General features: G+C 38.5%; 1 protein-coding gene across 2 annotated transcripts in view; it reads left to right on the forward strand.

The window, feature by feature from the left end:
* The first annotated feature begins 412 nt into the window (after positions 1–412).
* LOC137293683 (uncharacterized) overlaps positions 413–22,618 on the forward strand; it is a 60,073-nt gene continuing 37,867 nt past the window's right edge. Inside the window, exons 1-3 of one of the 2 annotated variants that reach the window (XM_067824381.1) lie at positions 413–745; positions 1,487–1,559; positions 12,190–12,743. In XM_067824381.1, the coding sequence (XP_067680482.1) occupies positions 518–745; positions 1,487–1,559; positions 12,190–12,743 (855 nt within the window). In that variant the 5' untranslated portion in view covers positions 413–517. Of the gene's footprint in view, positions 746–864; positions 1,032–1,486; positions 1,560–12,189; positions 12,744–22,618 lie in introns of those variants that run through there. The other variant, XM_067824382.1, reaches the window with a different exon arrangement.

Consider the following 22,618-nt stretch of genomic DNA (forward strand, 5'->3'; position numbering starts at 1 on the left):
AGTAACTGGCGGCTTACGCTACACATTCATAAACATTCCCGGCGACCGGCTTGGCTGGCAACCTGCCAGAAATGGCATGTGCAACTTCGGTGCTGATGTTAGAGTTGTTACGATTAACCAATCAGATTACTTGGATCCTAGAACGGTCCATATACTCAGGAGGAGTAGATCAACAATCTAAGCGGGCGAACTTGACACAGTTACATAAATAATCGGGTCTAACTTTATTTTTCTTAACTATCCAACACACCATTAGCTGTTTATATCGATTAGGGGTGTGCTACCTTGAAAAATGCAGTCTGTTTTCTTAATATTCGTGTTTCACACGTGTGACCTATTTCCTGTAGAACCTGTCTCCCCCGTGGCAGAAATACTGAAACCCACCATTCAATATAGACCATAACAGCCCTCCACACTCGCTGCAGACGAGTAGGGCTCGCAAGAAGGCAGAACTGACCAGACTCAAAAGAAACATGGGACGGATTTAATATTTTTCCGGGATGATTTTCAATTCTATATGATTTATCCGTCTTCTCAAAGGAGCTACGTGGCAACACGGGTGGTGTCACTTCTCCGCTTCGCCGAGCTGGCGAAGGGGCGTCAGGGAGACAGAACCCAGGATCTGATCTGGGGAAAGGACCACGTTAGTAGGATATTACGAATGACTTCCGCGGAAATGCTACGGTTTCTTACTCAAAAGCTTAAGTCTCAGTCTATAAATGAAGTTCAACCATTCCCAGGGCAGGTGAGTGTCGCATTTTACAAACTATGCACACCCATCACCCCTATTGTCATTAATAAACTAGTCCGCCTCGTCGCTACGAGAACCTTGATACGCTTACTACTACGAGTGTGCGGCACGCTTTTGATCTCGACGTATTTTATGTGATTTGCAGTTTTCGCTAAATTGTGGAGCAGTAACTTTTACATTTGTACTGTTTCTCACTGGGATTTATATGTATACTGTATAAGCGTAGTTAGGACCAGTTGTCATTCCCCAGGAAATGAAATTTATTCAAGTTAGACACCTGGTAAGACGACTTTTTGACAGCGACCACTTTCTTTGTTCTCGGTAAATATACTATTTATAAGAGATACGAGGAGCGGCCTGTTGTGTAGGCGAGGCGTATTTACATTACGATGACAGTTCAGTAGAATGCACCAGAGATTCTTTGCACAATTGTTAAGACCACTTGTCCCCGTAAACGTGTCTATCAGCTTTATTTATAGGCATATTGACATATACAGTAAATGTTTGATAAGTAAGGGTCCCAGTGACAGTGGTAATTGCCGACCGAAATTTTCAGCCACTGGTAATGTTGACCTTTTGAAATGTTCAGTTTGAAGAAGAATTTTGTGGATATGGCTTAAATTAATGACACCCTTGTCGTCTGCCAGTCTTGGCACGTGCAGTGCGGCAGGGACCGCGCGTGAGGCAATATCTGCTGGTGTCATCATCCTCCTCTACTCCTCTTTTGTTGCACAGACGGATGAGGAGGACAAGGACTCCGGAACTGAGTCTGATGACGAAAACGCACAATTCGAGGACCTTGAGGACAGTAAGTAGCAGTTGTATGTCGTGCCGATAACTTTCCCTCATGGCAGTGTAACAGTGGATGATGTGACAGTACCAGTGCACTTACCTACTTCGTTTGTCAGTATGGGTACTATGCAAATGTGTAGTGTGAGAATAATGAGCTGGCGTCGTTGAGAAATGTACATGAAAATGATAGGTAGAGCTTGGAATGGAATAATCTAGTTTCCGTTTTGATTTTCCTGCAAACAGTGGATGGTGTAGTCTCCTTGCATACAGTGTAGCACTGTGTGCAGTTTCCTTGTGAGACCAAGTGAAAGTGTGTGGAAGTTCTGTAGCACCTGCTGTGTGCGTTATATATTTTATGCAATGGGTGGTACAATCAATACTTTCTAGATGCTGGATGACAATACACCATATTGCAGTGAATGTGGTACCAGAAGGATGAGGGGGATGGGGGTGGGATTTCATAGCTATCATATTGCAGTATACAAGAAGATGATTGGGGAATTATTTTGAAATACTGCACTGGTGAAGAATGTAAGGTGAAAACACCTTGTATTAAACTGGTGCCACATAACAGCAACAGTGGTATTTTACAATACTTCCATCCTCTATTCAGCATTATTAGATTGCAGTCAATGAAGTATGAAACCTTTTCAGAAGGATTTTCAAAGGATGTAATGTTTGTTTTTTTTTATTTAAAACAATAGATGATATCAAATTTCTGGTCATTCAAAATCATATATACACTCTTGAAGTCCATCTCTAAAATGTATGTAGTTTCCTTTATGTTATATTTTATATTTAATGTTTTCCATACTAACATAAATATTCACACTTGTAGTCTATCATCTTGAATTATACATAATTCCTTTTCATATTACATTTATATTATTTTTTATTGCACAGTTTTAAGGCAATAAATTTCTCAGGTAAATGATTATCCTTCACCCTTACTGAACAACCCAGAACTCCTCCCCACCCTATCAACCTGCCCAAATGCACCTACCTTGATGTACTGGTCTCCCGGGATTAGCCTGTTATCATATTTATACTCAAGCTCTTAAGACGAAACATAACATATGCAGCTATGTCTATCATGGGAATTGTCTGAAATGGGAAATATATAGCTACAATGATATGGAAAGGGCAATATTTTTGTAGTGAGCTCCCACAAGCCAATGCACAAAGGCCCAGTCCCTCTGCACAGTAATCAGCTCCCATGTTGGCAGCGAGCCAAGCTAAGCTACTGGAGTCTGTGGACTGACCGAATTCAAATACCTGGTCCACCAGGCTTGCAGTGTTACCTAACCTCTCCCTGTCGTGCTGTAATGGCCACTGTTGACTTCTATTCTCCATTACTCTTACATTTGATAATACTGAACTTCTTGACAATTTTCTTTTTGATTAAAATAACACATGTCTAATCCATATCTGAGTTATTCATTTAAGCCAAGATGTACTCCCTTTAGGCTAAATTGCCCCTGAAATGGTTTATTGGTCAATTTTTAGACTGACTTGTGTGTTTGGGATTTTTGTTAACTGTGAAGATGTAAGGATTCCTGTCATGTTTCACGCATGTGAATTAATAGCAGTACTTAACTCTGGCCAAGCCTAGTCTCATTGTATTGATATGTGTGGTGACGTAGCCCAGTGGTTAAAACATTGACTTTTTATGGTGAGGACCTGGGTTCGATTCCCCACATGGGTATAAAATGGTGAGCCCATTTCTGGTGTTCCCTGTTGTGTTATTGCTGGAATATTGCTAAAAGCAGCGCAAAAAATACTTACTCACTCATTATTGATCTTAAAATATAGTACTTGTTGTTGCCTTGCCTGGGGATAAAACATGGACTGCTGAGCTGTGGTTAGTGTACATTTTGAAGCAGGGCATCCATATTACATGGCTGCATGGTGACATGGTGGACAAGCTCTAAAATCTGCAGTTGTCTTTTTAAAACACACATACACTCTCTTTCGTCTTGCTGACACAGCTATATAAGTGTACAGAGATCTTGGATAGGAAGGACATAGCCTCCTCTCATTATCATGCTCCACAACTGGAATAGTGTTCACGGGAAATTGGTAATGATGAGAGAAATGTTTACAATGTACTTTTAAATCTTTGTTTCACTTTGTATTTCGTTCATGTAATATTTTTTTTAATATTCTGAACTTAGCCTCGTTTTATGTTTTGACCTCATGAATACTGCATGATGATCATGTGACTCAACAAGGATGACAACTGAACAGGTGACTTCTGGGATGAATAGCCTATTCTTATGCTCTAGGGGGATATGAAATAGTCATGCATTGAGGGATACAATATCTTTATACACCATGTGAGAAAGATATCTACCATGTAATCTTTACACGTCTCTTGTATTATCTTTCAAATTTAGGTTTCATTGGGCATTACTTGTTAGATACTTTATTCCATATACTTTCAGCTGAAGACCAGGTCTGGCACTAAATACTCAATGTTATATACAAGTTCTGGTTTACAGAATTTCATGTGATGTTATAGCAATAGAGCAGGTATTATCTTTAATGTGTATGTACCTCAAAGCACCTGTTTTATGAGTCAAGCTCCTGAATTTGCGGTATAGGAGGATGCTTCCAAAAGTTCTGAATTGTGGTTGAGGGATACTGTAAATCTGTAAAACATGTCGCTGGTAACTGTAAACACATGATCTCTAGATACTGGAATCTGTGACTATCTGGGGTTGAATATTTCTTCAGCAACCCATCCTTGCTACAAAAGGTGACTATGCTTCTTGTAAGAGGCGACTAACGAGATCAGGTGGTCATGCTTGCTGACTTGGTTCAAACATGTTTTTTCCCAGTTGCGCGGATCCATGCCTATGAGGTTGGTCACTGGGATGTCTGATCCAGATGCGATTATTTACAGCCTGTCACCGTGTAGCTGGAATATTGCTTTGTGCAGTGTAAAACTTAACTCACTCACTCACTCTAAATGTTGGACTTTGATACAAGTCTTCTCACCTGTACTGCAAGTCAGGCAAGCTATCACCATTACTAGATGTAAAGGTGTAGAGAAATCAATAGGCTGGATCCCTATGTGCTAGATTAATACATTAAATACAGACAGGTTTTTTGCATAACTGTTAATCATGTAAAGTGCAAATGAATAAACCTATTTCAATAAGAACTATATCTTTGCCTGGTCAAGGTGACATTTGCTATTAATTTGCTTTTCCTGTAAAATCACTTATTGCAGCTGTTTTCAGGGAAGCACTACTTGTAGAATTATGCACATGCTTATGATGTCAGTACATGGCAGGATCTTAGCCTCACACTTCCCATCCATGGCCAGGGAAACAGTACTTGAAGAATTTTGCTCATGGTTATGTCAGTACGAGGGTGGGACGACAATGTGGATGGTCTAGTGGATAGAGAGTGTGCCCAAAAAGTTGAATGTTTCGAACCAAAACATGGTAGGAGATGGTACTTGATTCCCAACCTGGCATGCATTTTTAACCAGACAAAAGAGGAATGAAGCTAGCTGACTGACTGACTGACTGACTGACTGACTGACTCTCACTCTTATATAAACATTGACTTGACGGCATACCATACACCAAGTGATGATTCATAGTTATTTGTGCGCATCATATCATTTGGGATCTGTGTGAAAGTTTGTAACTGATTTCAATTATGTGCCTTAGATGGTTAAGTAATGGAAGTCACCTTTGCATAATTTACTGTGAAATCATTTATTTTCGCGCGGCTTAATTTTCGCGGAAACAGAAAAATTGACTAATTCGCGCGGTTTAATTTTCGTGCATCATCAAAGTACAGAAATCATGAGAGTATAACAACACAGGAAACTGTAAACTGTAAAGAAATGCGCGAAATGCGCGAAAATTAAACCCCCGCGAATAATAATGATTTTACAGTAAGCAGATTGATTTTGGCCATTGATTCTGACTGAACACTGATGTTATTGAAAATGATCAGTTATTACACCAAAGTGAAGATATGCTTGGAAAATATGCTTGGGATTTAAAAATGGAGTGGATATCAGATTTGATTTGAAAAAAGAAAAACCAAGTTTTCATGAATGAATTATTTGTCAGTATATAGATAATATAGCAATGCAATGTTTTCAGGTCATATTAATAAGATAGCATATTGTAGAGAGCTTCGGTCATGGTGTACTTTGAATGGTTTAGCCTACATGTAACACAAAGGCCATCTGTGGAGAAAGCAAGACACTTCCTTCCTATCTGATCAGCTTACATGTGAGAAGGACATACTCTAATCAGTATATCACTCCGACAGACAGCGTGGTGGCAGGGACATATATCAATTATGTACTATAAATCATCTCTTTTGTGGAGGTGGCAGAAGAAAGCACGCCTATGCAGATCGGACCATTATGAATAAGACATAAGATTTCCTGTTTCTTTGGGAGAGATTGTATAAAATAGGTTATTACATGCAGACTCATATGAATATATACATAAGATATGTATCACATATGTATCACATGTCACATTTAGCAATGAAGGATGCCAGATTAAGGGGTGATACACACATATTTTCTTCAAGGCACAATAAATACATTGTGAAATTCTGCATTATCTATGTTTGTTATGAATTGTAAACATTTGTTTCAAAATGTCTTCTTGCTGAATTGTAACTCTGGTTGTTCAAAAGGGCAAAAAGTAGAATAAATATGGCATTCTAAACAAATTGTTTAAAAAAATAGCACATGCTTTCTATATTTCAATTTACCACATGGGTACAGTGTGTGGAGCCCATTTCTGGTGTCTCCAGCTGTGATATGGGTGAAATATTGCTGAAAGCAATGTGAAACCCACTTTCTCACATCCCCCCCCCCACACTTTTCTTGGGCTGTGTGTCCAAGCCACTATATCAGTGTTCTGATACTGTTGTTATTTCGCTTCAAGAAGCTCCCTTCCCAAGGGTAGAAAGGTATGATCCATGCATTTTGCAACATTAGCTGTTTGTATTTTCTCCAGGGATATATGGGGTACAATGTATTTTCACCGGGTACATATTGAATATGATGTATTTTCACCAGGTACATACTGAATACAATGTATTTTTCATGGTATATTAATTATATATTTTCTCATGACGTATCAATCAAAGTGTACTTTGATCTAGTACAAAAGCTATCCTGTGGAGAGCAAAATTAGATAAAACAACCGCTGTCTCTTTTGGCTAAGTCAGGATTAATTGTGAATTAGTCTGGCAAAAAACTTCCTCTCCTAATTAAGTGCTTCACTATTTCTTACTTAAATACACTCATTAAGGACATCAAAGCTGCATTCAGCAACAGGAAGTTGTAAATTCATAAAAAATGCACAAAAAAAGAAATAAAACCATGGACAGCCCTGCAGGGTGAAATACTTCAGCTTTTTCCTCTATTAATATTGTGTGCGATTTCTCAATTAAGCTTGCAAATAACCATGACGCAAGGGAGTGTCATTCCCAGTTTTATGATGGCAACAGCAATGTGATCAAGGGTGTGACATGGCTGGCTTTATAACAGGTGGTCTGCTTGCAGTCAGCTGCTGCATCAGTAATACATCCCAGCTATTTATACAGTTTGTTTGTGGAAGTTTAGCGACATGGTGAATATTTCCTGTTTCCACCATTTGCAGCTGCATGAACAAGTTGAAAATAGCTCTGTAAGCCCTGATAAGACTCATTTTTAGAAAAGAAAACCTTCGTACATGCATAGTTACTGCTCGAAATAACTTAAACAACTCCCAATTCTTTCATTTTGGTATAGTTATCTGTCATAGCTGACAGAGCAACTGACATTATGAGAATTGGGTGTTTTAAATTCCACGTCTTTTTTAGTAGAATACTTTCCTGAGAATTTTATTAATATATTTGGGTAATAAGCAATGAAATGTTTACACTGATGAAGTGCTTCCACAGTATGTTAGGATGATGCGGCAAGTAGTGTTGTATTGTTGTACGTGGAGTGCTAGGTGGCCCCCTGGGCACAGCTCTCGCCACTGCCCATATATTAAATGGTCAGCAGTGCCTTTGATGGTATCTTGGCATGCTACTGACTAGGCATCATATACACATTATTGTGTAAATCTTTACTGTATGTAGAGATCTCAACGGACTCCTTTTGTCGGTAGTCTTGGTGGCACGCTGCCAACATTCTTTATGGACAGGAATTCAGAGTATATGTATGAGAAGCCAAGTTAGTGAGTATGAAAGTGAGGGTGTGACTGTGTGTCTTGTTGTCTGTGAGTGAGTGAGAGAGGAGGTGGCAAGTGATCAGCCTGTTTTAGGAACATCAAATGGGGAAAGTAACCTATACATTTAGTTAAATAAGATTGCATTACAATCAGTTTCTTTGCACAAAAAAACTCATGTTTTGACGTTATTTCATTCTTGTAAGTATTTGAATTTTAGTAAATTAACGTTTTTTCAAGAGAATGCCTTGGTTTGTAAGAGGGTTATTCAGCCACGCTCACTTATTGTCAGGAAACAGGTTCACACAATTTCCAGGTCCATGAATAGTCACGGCAGTTAACCCGCTACTGCAGCTAATGGTATGAAAAATGGGTATCATTTTGAAGTTAGGAAACTTGAGCTGTTTAAAGTGCTCATGTGATTTTCTGAAGTAACCAGCATGTTTTCAACTCATAAAAAATATTTTGTTATGTATTTGGTTGTTTATGAGGTGAGAGAGAGGCAGTGTTTGTGTATGTGTGCTTTTGTGTGCCCTCCTACAGCAAAACTGGATCCTTTTGCATTGTGTTAGGACAAAGTGTGGACCAAAGCAAAGGCCACTTGCACAGAGACACAGGGAAAGTGTCCTGTTATGTTGTGCGTTTAGCGTGTGTTTGCACAAGTTGATGTACTGTTTATTGCCGACACCTGGCCTAAATAACCCTTAGCTGACCAGGTCATTACTTCATGGAGACAAACAGACCCCCTGGGTGTGTAGGGCCTGAATACTTTCCTTATGTTGAAAGTGACTGCTTCAAGATTGTTATTTTGACGTCACTAATTTATGAGTTTGTCAAAGATGCTTGGCTAAATTTTGCTCCTGTTGCTATATGGCCTGACTTTCTATGGCGAGGTACCTGAAGTTTGCCCCATTGTAAGTGAATGTAAAATCCTCTAAATTCTCTGTACACACAGCACTTTAACTTCTGAGTTATACAGGGACGACTTGCCTTGCATGTCACCTCATTACTTGTGAGGCGGTTGACATTAACTTCTTCACAAGTAATGTAAATGTAATGTGTGACTGAGTGAGTTTAAATTATACACCACTTTTAGCAGTATTCCATTATCACAGTGGTGATGGGGATGCTAGAAATGGGCTTCACATCCTGTACACCTGTAGGGAACTGAACCCAAGTGGTCTGCATGAAGAGTGAACACCTTAACTGCTAGGCTTACCCTACTGTCCCCAGATGAAATGTATGAATCAGTAGGCAGCCAAACAGTGGTAAACACCACGCTCGAATACTTCATTGTTCTAAATTCAGTTACTCTAAACTATTCAGTGTTGAGTTAGATCAGTTTTGTTTCTTGTGATGCAGGTTTTTTTGGCCAGTAAGTTAGACACAAATGGTGAAATGTCTTGAAATATGTTTTGTTTAGGGCTTTTTCTCATTTTCAAAATAACAGTGTGGGTAAATTAGAATCAAAATTAAGGTTTAAGAAAATCTGTGTATTAATGTGACATGCAGACCAGTGAACTCGGACCACCACAGGTTGTGGGTGTTCTGTAGTGCAGGCTTCATATCTGGCATCAAGTTATAAATTTTACCCCTAGGAGTCCCATCCTTGAACAAATTTATGTAAATTGTGACTAAGAAGGCCCATGATCAGAGGCGGTTGTGTGACAAGTTGCATAAACACCATCCATACCACTGCCACAATCCTAATATTTTGTATCTCAAGGCCGAGTAATCCATATCCAAATCTTGCGTTCATGATGGACAAACAATGAAATCCCATATCTTCTCCTTGTCAGCCTTTCCATGAGTCAAAGTCCGCTTTTGTTTATACTGTTGAGAATGTTGCAAAGGAAAAAGGCGTTGGCTATTCATTTAATAGGAGTTAGCGAAGGCCTGTATTAATACTCAATCGCTGTTCTAATGGAAGCGAAATTGTCATAAGAAAGGGCTTCCTTTTAAGGCTCCGACAAGACGAGGGATGAGGTGAGCCTTACGATATTGATTGTTAAAGGCGAACACTCGGGAGCCAATCACTTTGTGCCATTTAGCTTGAGTGTCCTTCGTTGTGAGTGCAGCTCCGGGATGACTTAGGGATTAATAAGCAAACACAGCAACAAACAGACTCCAGCTATTACATTTAAAGAAATGATGAAATAAAGATGGGTTTATTTCATCTGTTGCTGAGTTTGAGCGGACTTCAGGACTTTATCAAGGAGGGAAATTTGAGGGTTTTCTCCAGGGCAAGCCTCCTTAAGATAGTGATTTGCAATAATTCTCTGGAAAATTGCTGAAGTTTACACTAGCCTGATTGTGTTGTCCATTGCAACTACTCCATGTAGCCTTTGGCTTTCTGTCAATGACTGTTGATCCATGGGAACATTGGTCTTCATTAAGAATATTGATGCTTCAGCTGACTATATTGCCCTGCTGAGGTGGTCAGGCACCATAGTGGTTTAAGTAGTAGCCTTCAGATTGAGTCTGGGTTCAATTCCCAATGAGTATGTCTGTGAACTGATTTGTGTTTTCTGGCCCGCTACAGCGGCTTGAAACTAAATACTTGTCTGAACTTTTATTTTTATCATTTAGTCATTATGATGGATACATGATGCTATTTATTTTCTTTATGTAAAGGAGAAAGTGTACCTTTAGCTAATTAACATCTAAATGTGAAGTCCAACCTCCCATGGTCACTCAAAAACAAAGCTTGAGAAGTAGAGCAACTGTATCAAGTTATATTAACTTGCAAATAATGTCATCAAATGAGGTCACAAAAACAGTATGCATTTCGTTTTTCTGATCATTTATGACATCTGATCTCATGTTCTGTAACAGTTAAAGTACCACTGGTATACACAGTGTACCTTCTTTAATGTCATTGCTGACTTTAAAGTACAAGGACATGTAGCAACACTATCCATAAGTGTTGAGACGTCTCCAAGTATAACTATCTCTATTGAGGTCAGTTGGTTATTAATGCTCGTATAATGCATGATTTGAAACTAATAACTAATTAGTGAAAGCCTTTACAAGTCTGTGCAAAGGAAAGGTTGAATTTATCCAATATTCCCATATAGGAATAGGTCACATGTCAGAGCCACTGGACTGTACAACACTGGCTTGTCTACATTATTACAGTGTTAGTACTGTTACAAATCAAAGCCTGGAACAGTCCAGTACTGACTGGTCATTTTTTTTCCATAAGGCAAGACCAGTTTTATATTTCTTGTTTTTGCCCTAGAAAAATTAAAGGCAGGAACAAAATAAACAACCAGTCAAAGCACGAAACCTGCATGAGTCTTTTAGTGTGTTTATCTCAACTAGAAATAAATTAAGTGAGATTAGGTGTCACACGCATATCATTAGTATTTCACTTATATCACACTGATTCAAAATAACATTAGGATTATATTTTTGGAGTGGGAAAATGAATTTATATTTTTTTCTTATCTCTTGAAAAAATACGACTGGTTGATGTGTAAAGCAAGAAATATAATTGGTCTGGCCTAGGTATTAAATAGCATTTCTTTCACTGAACGTACTGAATGCTTCCCCAGTCAGCCGTAGCCATTGCTCAGTCACACTGGTGCACTATCACAAAGAAAATACATGCATTGTACTGTCCAATAGAGGACTGTCTTTGGTTTATTTACAAGGATGTATGTATGTGTTTATTATAGCTGCCGTTCATGCTTCCTGCTGAGTGTAAGAGCTGCAAGGGACTGTCGAGTAGTTCAGTCAGACTCTTGATTAGAAAGATAAGGCTTTCCCCAACCACCACCCCACCTGGAGTAGAGCTGTAAATAGTTAGATACAGTGCCTCATGTATAGGAAAAAATGTTTGTAAGATTGCTAAGATTGGTTATATTTTTGAAGATCCAGGGGAAAAGGTTTTTTGAAAAAGTTCCCTACATGAAATTTGTAGGAAGTTCATTTAGTATTGGGTTCTCAAAAAAAATTATGCATATTGCTGAGACCTTTGTACACTCTGGTACGAACATTGGCCAGTATTGTGATATATCTGGATGGGAAAGAATGTCAGTATGTAATGTCTTTGGATTTTATCAATAAAAGGGGGACAATAGACATGGTGTTCAGAATCATGAAGGGCAGTTTGACAGACAAAACATAGTGGTAGGTTGTCTGTGTGATGCCATGGTGACATATTCTGGAGGAACACGCAATCTGACAACATGCATTTGTCAGCCTCGCCCAGCCTTTGTAAGCACAGCTATTGTCTGTAGGTCCTTAAAGTACAGGCAGCAGTAGTCATGTACTTACTATGCTCATTGTTAGTGTTTATGTGTTTCAGTCACTCTTGTGTAATCACTTAGATTCACAAGCAGCATTTCTATTGCATCCTCCATCATGATTTTTTTCTGAGAAGTTTTTATTTGAACCTTTTTCACAATTAATTTAAACTGTTTTTGACTCCTTCAGATTTAGACGAGGACCGGGCCCATCATGACACGTCCAGCTACGGGTCAGCGTCCCCTGTGAACCATCCTCCCAGCCCGGTGTCAGTGGGCTTTGGGGAGATGGATGGCATGAGAACACATGAACTTACTGTCAATAGTTTGGACTCAATCAGCTACACCTCAGACTTAGATGGACATGGGTGGGATTTTGAAAGACATAGCTCAGAAGAGGAACTTATTGAGATAAATAATCGTGAAGCTGTAGCTGAGAAGAGGAAGTGGTCACAAGTGAATCGTGGGAGTGTTGGTGACAGTGCTGGATCCTCAGATGAAGAAGTGCGCGAACTCCTTAAACCTCAGCCGGTTGTACTCAGTGCTTCCCCACCCTCGGGTGTTCAAAAACTCCACTCCTCACCACAGGCTAAGTTCTTTCTTGCCAATGTGAGTCCCACAGCAGTGGTGGCAGCCATATCGCCACGGAAACGGCACCGACAACTCTCTACCTCTGATTGTCCAACTGATTTGGATCCCAAGACTGTGATTCAGAGGCCCTGTCTCGACTTTGAAAAAATGCAGGTGAGTGATAATAATAATGTTTGTATACTCTCTGAAAAGTGTTTGTTTCATGTGCATCGTCTAAAAACAATGGCTACAAGACATGGTTGGACTGTCCTGTTGTAATTCTGTTTGTTCTGTTATTGTATGAGAAGTATTGTCTTGGCTCTATATATCTTCAATAGCAGATCATACATGAATATTACACCTATGGAGCAATGGGATACATATTGAACAGTTGGATTCCAATACAATCATTATTACAAAATACACAATGAACATATCTGTGATACATTGTATATTGCATTATCAGGAATTTAATAAAATGCATACTGATGCATCAGGATATTGATACAATACATATTACACAATCAATTGTGATACATTGTATATTGCAGTAACAGCACTTTGATTAAATGCATATTGATGCATCAGGATTTCGATACAATACATGTTACATAGTAAGGGTTATGATACATTGTATATTGCAGTAACAGCACTTTGATTAAATGCATATTGTCTTAACATTCCTGGTACAGACAGTAACAATTCCGCCTTTATAGAGATACCATCACAAGTGTGGATTATGGTTCGTTATGTATCTGCTCCTTTAGATCAGCAGACTAGTCTCCCTCTTCAGGGTTACTAAGACCTGAAAGAGAAGACAGCTCTTTATGGTCACTTGTTAACAACGTCAAGACAGTCCGACAAGTCTTCTGGGCCTTCTTGAATAATGTAAGATAGAGTTACAGGCCTACATCTTTTGATGACTGATCTTTTGAACTTGGATGGTATACTCTATAATATTGCCCGGCCATGGAGATAAGGCTCTCAGTTTGTATGTGTAGGAGATAACCATCAAGGTTACTGAAAAGGTAGGCACGGATTCAAGACTTGGTACAATCAGCCAGATCACCTGCTGTACAGTGTCAGGTGGCAGTGCACTAGGTAATACCAGAGTCTAAATCACTCTGACCAGTTGTACAGGCAAATAAACACTGTGAGATAATAGCCGCAGATTATCCTGACACTGGGGAAATGGTCCCCGGGATACCACCATCTTATGTCCGTCAGATAGCCAGATATCTGGTCAGGCAGGCTGCCGCAGGGCTTTGTACGTTTACTTACCAACATTATTTAGATGATGCAGGGTCACTCCTCGGCTATGGAAACATGAAAAAAAGCTTTGTATAGAATGCATGGTTCTCCTTTCGGGGTTGATTCTTCCGTCAGTGGGGCCAGATCCTTTATTGTATGTTTGATCACTGTGTTGGTCTCGGCATGTGTGGACGCTGTTTGTTTGGATTCATCTTCAAAGATATCCATGTGCTGACTTAGCTAGCTGCTCAACATGGCTGGACAGATACGTGCTTATCATCCACATATCTTGCATACTTTGTTCAAACAGAACTTGTATAAAATGTTAAAAAGAAATGAGCATTGTTTTTAAATGTTAAGTTTAGTGTCAAAGTTATTAGTGATATGTATTCATGATCTCTCAAATAATAATCATGCTTGTAATATCTAAGTAACATTGTTTATCTATTTAAATTCTAAATTTTAAAATTGCCAAACCATGTAGTATCTAAATTACATTGCATATCTGTTTATTTTTAATATTACACTGCCTTTAGATGTGATATCTAAATTATGGTATCTCAGCTCTTAATATCTAAATGCATTGCTTGTTTTCTCTCCATGTAATGTACAAATTTCTTTGCCTATCACTATAAATCTAAATTACATTTCTTAATCATGTAATATTCAAATTCCATGACCTTTCCATGTAATGGCTCAGTTACATTGCCTCGCCAGGTAATTTTAAAATGACATTGCCAATTCATAACAGTTGGAGGATAATTCATGTTTTATGACAGGTAAATGATATTGTCTAGGTATGTGATACTGATATGGACAGGACTCTCATTCTGCATTTAATTCAACCTATCAGTGAATAATTTGTATACTTTTTTTATTTGTCATTGAATTAAACAAAAAGTTAAAATTTTAATTTTCCCATAAACATGTCTTCATCTGACACGGCTAGTACATCACAGAATGCCCCAGTGCATAAAGAGAGCATCATGTATTGATGTCCTATTGTTTATGGTAGGGTAGGGTTATAGTGCTTTTATCATGTCAGTATCGGCTTTGTGCATTATTTAGCCTGGTGTGCGATATAACTTTTGAGATATGGTGTTTTGTAGTAGCTGATCTGCAGCATTGTTACTGTGTAAAGTGCAATTCTAAAGCAAAGAACAGTCATCATAAGTGTGTGTTTAAAAGTAAATATTAAATTGTTTCTTGACTTACGAATGACAAAGTCATGAAATTATCTCCACTTATATATAAGACCTCAAACAATGAGTCACTTTTAACTGTCAACATCAAACTGAATTGTAGGGTAAATGGAGACTGGCTGTCTTCTCTTCTCGAGTTGCTTTTGGTCTGTTGCCGCTGTGGGAGGATTGTAATAGCTCAGTGGCTTTCCTCATTTTCACCCACTAAATATGTGTTTGATTCCAACATTGGAACCATGGTCTTTCCCTCTAAGACACTGCAGGAATATTTCCATTAGTAGCATGTAAACCAGTTGCCCCAGATCCTTATTTATTGAAAGAAAAAGAATTGAGGACAGTTTGGCAAGTTGGATGGCCTCAGCTGTATAATCAAGCATTCTTTAGCAATCAATTTTAAAGTTGGATTTTTCTTTCATAGATTTTTAAATGTAAAATAATTTAATAGCATGGATTGAATGTTTGTCATAATTTCTCTCTCGGGCACAACATGAAGGAGATAGTAGTATCGATAACCAGACTATAGAAGTTAGTAGTGTTGCAGTACATGCAGAGATGCCAACCTCTACGATTTAATTGTAGTTGCTACAAGTTTTAACTTCAAACTACGCCTATACGATTGCACTAGAAATCCTACGAAATTTGAATGAAATGCATTGAAATTCAGATATTTAGACAAAAAAGTATATTTTCAACGATGAAATACATTTTCGGACTTCATGTACCTTCCATTCATTATATTTAATGACATATTTGAACTGGAATGATTGCAAGTAAAAAATGTAATTTTAGTGGTAGCGAAGCTGATTTCAATACCTTTGTGTTTTGACCAATTTAGTTAAATAATTTAACCACATGACTGTAATATCATTCATTTTTTTCTCAGAAACCAACATGTTTATTTAGTTAACTACTAATTTTATGGTCAAACTACTAATTTTGAATTTTTGTTGGCATCTCTGTACATGTATCATGTATATAACATTATAAGACCAGTAACCACAGTAATCAGCAAGTTCCTACTGACAGGGAAGGATACAGTCACTACTCTGTAAGCCAGAGACAAGTGAAATCTAAGTGTAGCTTTATTATCCTTATAAGTCTAGCAATTTTACATAACCAATAATTGAAAGTGAGCAGCCGATTTGTTGGATTTGACATATGGCGTTGACCCCTGCTACTTGTTATTACCACACAATAAGTTTGAAATGCGGTTTGTACTGACTCATTTTTCATCAGTATAGAATGGCTTGACAGTCAATATTAGTCAATGTATTGACATTAGAGGCAGCAGCATGTGCACTGCTCCGCGACTGCACCTGATGCTGACAGAATTGATTGGTTAATCCTCCTTGCTCCCCTACCCGCATGCTCTCTACATTGAGATTGTGTAGTACTCACTGCTGCCGGAAATGCTTTATTGTATGCCCATATCAGCTGTGTGGACTTCAGACAAAGGAGTTGTTTACCTGTACTACTTACTTGATTGATATAGGAGGTGTATATTACATGTGTTGTTGAAGTATACGGAGGGTATTCACCCCCTCTCGTCATGTCTATAACATCATGGTCCAGTGTTTTGTTATGTAGATAACACTGAGTGGTTTATTGTCCATGATAATAGGCATGCTTATTTCAGCCTGGAAATATATGCTGATGTAGAGGTTGTCATGCAAGAGTGTTTAGAGATGGTCAATATTCTGTGTTAGGAATAAACATTGTATTTGGCCAGCCTTGGTTCAGCTATGCTACCTGTAGACACACATTTTGGGCATCTTTGGCTATTATTTTGATAATGATAACAATTATTCCTGTCATTTGTACAGATGGTTATTTTTGACTTGATCACTGATAAGCAAGGCTGTGCCCTGTTTCTCTGATAGAGAAGGCTGGTGCTCCGTTTCCATGATACACAAGGCTGGTGCTCCGTTTCCATGATACACAAGACTGGTGCTCTGTTTCCATGATACACAAGGCTGGTGCTCTGTTTCCATGATACACGAGGCCGGTGCCCCGTTTCTCTGATTGACAGGTTTGGTGCCCTGTTTCTCTGATAGACAAGGCTGGTGCTCTGTTTCCCTGATCCACAAGGACGGTGCCCGGTTTCTCTGATTGACAGGTTTGGTGCCCTGTTTCTATGATAGACAAGGCTGGTGCCTGTTTCTCTGATAGACAAGGCCGGTGCACTGTTTCTCTATAAACACTGAAAGTACGACCTTCCAGACCATGTACAGCATATTTATCTATTATGTTGAGTCCCTGTCAGTGAATTTTCAAGGGACTGGGATCAATATTCATAAACAGCAACATCAGATCAAACTTAAAAAGTATGGTTGTTATTGTTATTCCCTGCAACGCGTTTTGGGTGGGGGTTTATTAAAATGCGCCTGTCCGTTTATCATTTATCTTTTCCAGAACAGAACTTTTAGATGGTTTAATATCTATTTCTTCACCAAACTTGGTACATAGATTGATCAGGTGGTGTACTGGTGCGTTTTGGTAGTTTTGGAATTCTGAATGAAATAAATTTGGCATTTCCATGGCAACAAGTTTGGCCTCAACTGAAATTAGTTGTGGTGCTCTTTTCCAAAACAGAGCACTGAAACCATTCCTTAATTCTTCACCAAACTTAGCATATAGCTTGGTCTACTGGTGTACTGGTATCTCTTGGTAATTTTTGAATTCTGATTAAACTATTTTGGCATTTCCATGGCAACAAGTTTGACTTATACTGAAATTGGTGGTTGTACTCTAAAACCTTTCATTACTCTCCGTCCACTTTTCTCTATACACACCAAAACTTCGGCATAATCATAACTTGTAGACATATTCATGAAAGATATTTTGCCCTTGAGGGAGGATATTGATGACTTTGTCTCCCAGTTATGTTCATTACATCAAGACCTAAACATCTGATACAACTGACATCATGGAGTTAGTGGTAGTGGCCACCATTACACTTGATTCTTGATGGATTACTAAGCCCTGATTATCAATCTGCTGATTGTGAGCAATAACCAGCTCTACTCTTGTTCATATGTGTCCAATGCATTACAATTCATCTTGCACACAAACCTTTTTTTTATTAATTGTAATGTTTTTGATAAAGCATAGCTTTTCCCCTGTTGTTTCCATATGTTGAATCAAGAAAACTAGCCTTTTATTGACTAGACTAGGCTTTTCCGATAAAAGTTTGAAAAAAAAACACAATGAATTTCACAGGCATGGTTGTATGACTGACTAACTGACTATGTATAACAAACATTCAAATATCAAAGCTTTGGGGTAGTGTTCCTGTAGCTTCTTTGCATTGCTGTACAACCACCATTTGGCCCTCTCTTTAAGACATTTATCAAGAGGGCATTGAAGGTATCTGAAAGAGCTCATCATTGCTTTGGCATATCTTTTGTTCATATAGAAGGTAATGTTAGTGATAGGTAATGGCTATGTGTCTGGACAATGCCAGACAGGCATGGTCTGGAGGATTGATGACCTCCATGTGGTCAGATAGACTGACCGTTCCAGCCAGGATGGCTTCTCCTGAAAGAACCGACAGCTTACAGAACAGACTTGTCCTGAAGCATCTTATCCAAACAGATCCTTAACAGCATCTTCCATCACTTCCATTCTGTTATTGTTCAAACACCCCAAATAACATGTTTGAAGTATCATCTTTCCCTTGTCACCTTTTTACCTCAATAATATACCTTACAAGACAATTGGTTTGTTATTAGTTACCATTATAATGTTTTTGCTTTGTTTCATGTCCATTTGTAGGAGTTTGTGTCAAGAAGTTTATTACCTCACTACCTAACTCCTGATATTGCAGGTCTAAAGATATATGAGTTGGTTCTCTTTAATGTTCATTTCGTCCCACTTTTGTTAATCTTGAGATGTCATTCACCTTTTTCTCCTGCACTGGTCAGCAGGAGCCAGATAGTCATCACATACCGTACATGTTCAACATTCAGCAAACAGGAAGAGCTGCAAGGAATGCTGGGTATGAGACAGGCTCCATTTGACCTGTGTGGGCAGCAGAGGGTGTGATGAAGCAAACCATGTCTTGTAGGGTTAGGGGCTTTCTAAAAGTGACTTGGGAACTCATTGATTTGATGGAGGGATTCATCCTGGACCATCTGGCAGCCCTGGTAGATTTGATTTAAATTATTTAAACATGATAGGAAGAATATGCTCAACTTTTCCAGATCTTCCTTTATCATCACAAATATATGTGATAACAGCTCATAAACACATGCTTATGACATGCTGGGGATTGTACAATAGACCAATCATGATGATGGACAGTGCTCTGTGATTTTATTTACTTGAATGTCAAGCAGTTTAACATTCCCCCAAATATATTTGCACAATGTCCCATTTTCAGAAAGGCTCCATTTCATGTTTGTCATGCAGGGTTTAAAAAATCCCATCGCCCGGCGCCCGAGACACATCATGCAATCAAAAATTGGCCTCTTACTTGACTGTGGGCTACTAGATAATTTCTACCTACGATTTCAAACTGGAAATAAAATTGGATTTCATTTCATATCTGAATGTATCTATTAAATTTCACAGTTTTAATAAAGTAGGCTGTCTTCCATTGCTATTTATCACTTTTCGATAAATAGCCCCGCAAACAATAACATCAACATTATTCTTTAATAATTTCATCAATATGTCATAAAAATGAGGGCAAGTGCCTTGTGGCAAGTGGCTTTTGAAAATAGTTTAGAACCCCTGGTCATGAAGTCCAGTTCTTCATATGCATGGTCTTCATAGTGTAGATGCATGGTCTTCACAATGTAGAGCACAGCACTAATTCCCACATTGGGAAAGGGCCTACTCTGTGGCAGAGCTTTGGCACTGTCTTTGCCATCTGACCATGTGACAACTCCCACTGAAAGGGGTCACTGAGATTGGCAGACAAATGTCAATTAATATTTCATACATATATATGTGTTCTGTGCTTTTTAACTGTATTTGTAAAGGTCATCAACGATTAGTTTTAGATGATTATCTGCTGTCTGCTTAAGATAGGCTTTTAGCTAGCAAGATGTTAGTAGGATATACAAGACACAAATGACATTTGTATATAGTAAATGTCATGCTTCTATCATATTTTGATGAGCTCTCATTTGTGTAGAGAATTGTTTTTGGTCTTGTTTTAAACTTGGTGTTCAGCTATATGACAAGGGTTTGAAGTGATAAGGTCAGGAGCAGACAGTACTATGATAGGTGTCATCAGTATCAAGCTACACATTTTGGATTTGATGACATGTATAAACCATATCAGCAAGTCTGACCACCCAGTCCTTGATCACTGAAGATCAGTTGTAACCCAGATCTTCATTGGGTATAGAAAGGCTGTGGAAATAAACAGTAAATGTTGCAAGATGGTACTGTATTTGGTTTATTTTCTCATCGGACCAAGATAGCTAGCCACCAAGTGGGCAAATAACATACCAGTCCCTTTAGTGGTCAGAACAGGAAAATATTGACATGTTGTCGAAGGTCATTTTCACACACTGTGGATTGAGATGCAAACAAAACCCTACGTTTGAATGGACTCTGTTTCTAGCCGTAACAACAGCTTTGTTAACCCCATAGGATTAAGGGAGAACTGCAGTCTCGGCCAGAGTTTAGTTGAATCAAACATGTGGAAGGCTCCCAGACAATTTCTGGATATAGGTTGGATGGGCCCTTGTTTGATTGTGTAGTACACGAATTGGTCCTTTATTACAACAACTCATTTCTTCAGTGCATAGTGGCACAGTCCATTCTATGAATGTTTAAAGTGAAATAAAACAGCCTTTTCCTTTAGAGCCCTTTCCTTCTATGTAGGGTAGGACAGGCTATTCCAAGAGTATGTTCAGTTACAGAACAGTCCATTCTTTCGATGAATGGTAGAATAGCCAATTCATTCAGCATGCTCGGTTGTAGAACAGTCCATTCCTGCAACATGTTCAGTGCTTAGTAGAATAGCCGTTCAGTGTGTGGCAGAAAAGCTCATTCCTTTTTTGTATGGTAGAACACTCCAAGTTAGAGTTGCTATTCCTGAAATGAGACCACATAAGCCCATCCATTAGAATGAGTTTCCACATCCTTTACCAAACATGTATAAATTAACAGTATCTCTAAGTCGGCAATCTTTGACAATGAACAAGTAGCTGACTGCTAGACATGAAAAGATGGCCCTATTGGTTGCCATGAATAGAGGGCAATAAGGCCATCTTTGCAAATGATGTGGTGTCCTATCAGACTGACAGGGTCTGATGGTGGACCTGCCTCTGGCTGCTTGGTCCCCTCAATTAGGCTGCCCCCAGGTTTATAATTACCATCAATAGGCCACTGCTGCCATCTTGGTCACCACCCCATATGTTTGTACTATCCTCTTGATGGTCATGCTAATCCTTATGCTAGGAGGTGGATGACAATGCGCAAGGTTTCATCATTACATCAGTGTCAAAAGAACTGGTGGCATTACTTACTGGGAGGGTTTTGCTGGTGGTTGAGTAGCCCAGTGGCGTAGGCGTTTGCTTACTGTGGGTTTGATATCACCATTTGTAAACCCTTGCTGGCCTATGTGTTCAGGTAATGACCCCAAATATCACAATCCTTAATTTATAAATGTCACCAGTGTAAATTTTAAATTTATATCTGTTCTGTTGCAGTCGACTTGTATCAACACATTTAAAATACATATAACATCTAGGTTAGAACTGAATAATGTTTTAAACTCTCATGCAATCATAAACAGAAAGCTATTCCTAATACATCTTACAAACAGGATAAAGATCACCAGGAACCAAACAGGGCACCATTGGGTAAATGTGCAAGGGGGCACCTGCAGGTTCTGTTTCGAATCTATGCTACAATACTTTCTTAAAGAAACAGTCAGTAGTAGTCAACCATAAAACCTTTCCTAGAATTTTGCAAGTTTATCAGTATATGCTCATGTTTGTGTTCCAACAGAAAACAAATGGGAGAATACAGGATGACTGGAAGAGATGTTCACTTCTCCTGTTTCTTGTTAACCTTTATCATTACTAAGCTGGAGCTATCTACATGTTGTAGGACTTCCAGTATCACCTAGTGGCCTCCATAGATTTCCTTACATGGGAAAGAATGTTTGCCGTTGCCTATTAAAAGCTATGAGGAAGCTTAAAATGTATACCATTCCACCTTCAAAGGTCTTTTGCCTCAAATATTGAGATTGGATTACAATTTTAGATTACAGAATGAAGTATTTTATATTCACCTTCACTGTATGTATGTGTCTCAGTGATGTTGGTTTCATCTGAAATTACTAACTTTCAAATGACAATAAATGCTACATTTAAATATTTATCAATTGAAATGAAATGTTTGACTTTTACGTTGCAGTAATGACAAACATTTGAAGATTATATGTACTTTTGCAATTCTTCCGGAAAGCAATTTAGCTAAATGCATTAATTTTTGTTACTTGTTTATCTGAATTGCTTGTATAATTTTTTTCAAATACTGATTGTTGGAATTTCACTTAGAATGAATGTAGTAGTTGTGTGAATATTAAATGTAAACACATGGAAATAATCATTTAAAATGGATTCCATTGTG

Source organism: Haliotis asinina, chromosome 8 (assembly GCF_037392515.1).
Source record: "Haliotis asinina isolate JCU_RB_2024 chromosome 8, JCU_Hal_asi_v2, whole genome shotgun sequence".
Taxonomy (NCBI): domain Eukaryota; kingdom Metazoa; phylum Mollusca; class Gastropoda; order Lepetellida; family Haliotidae; genus Haliotis; species Haliotis asinina.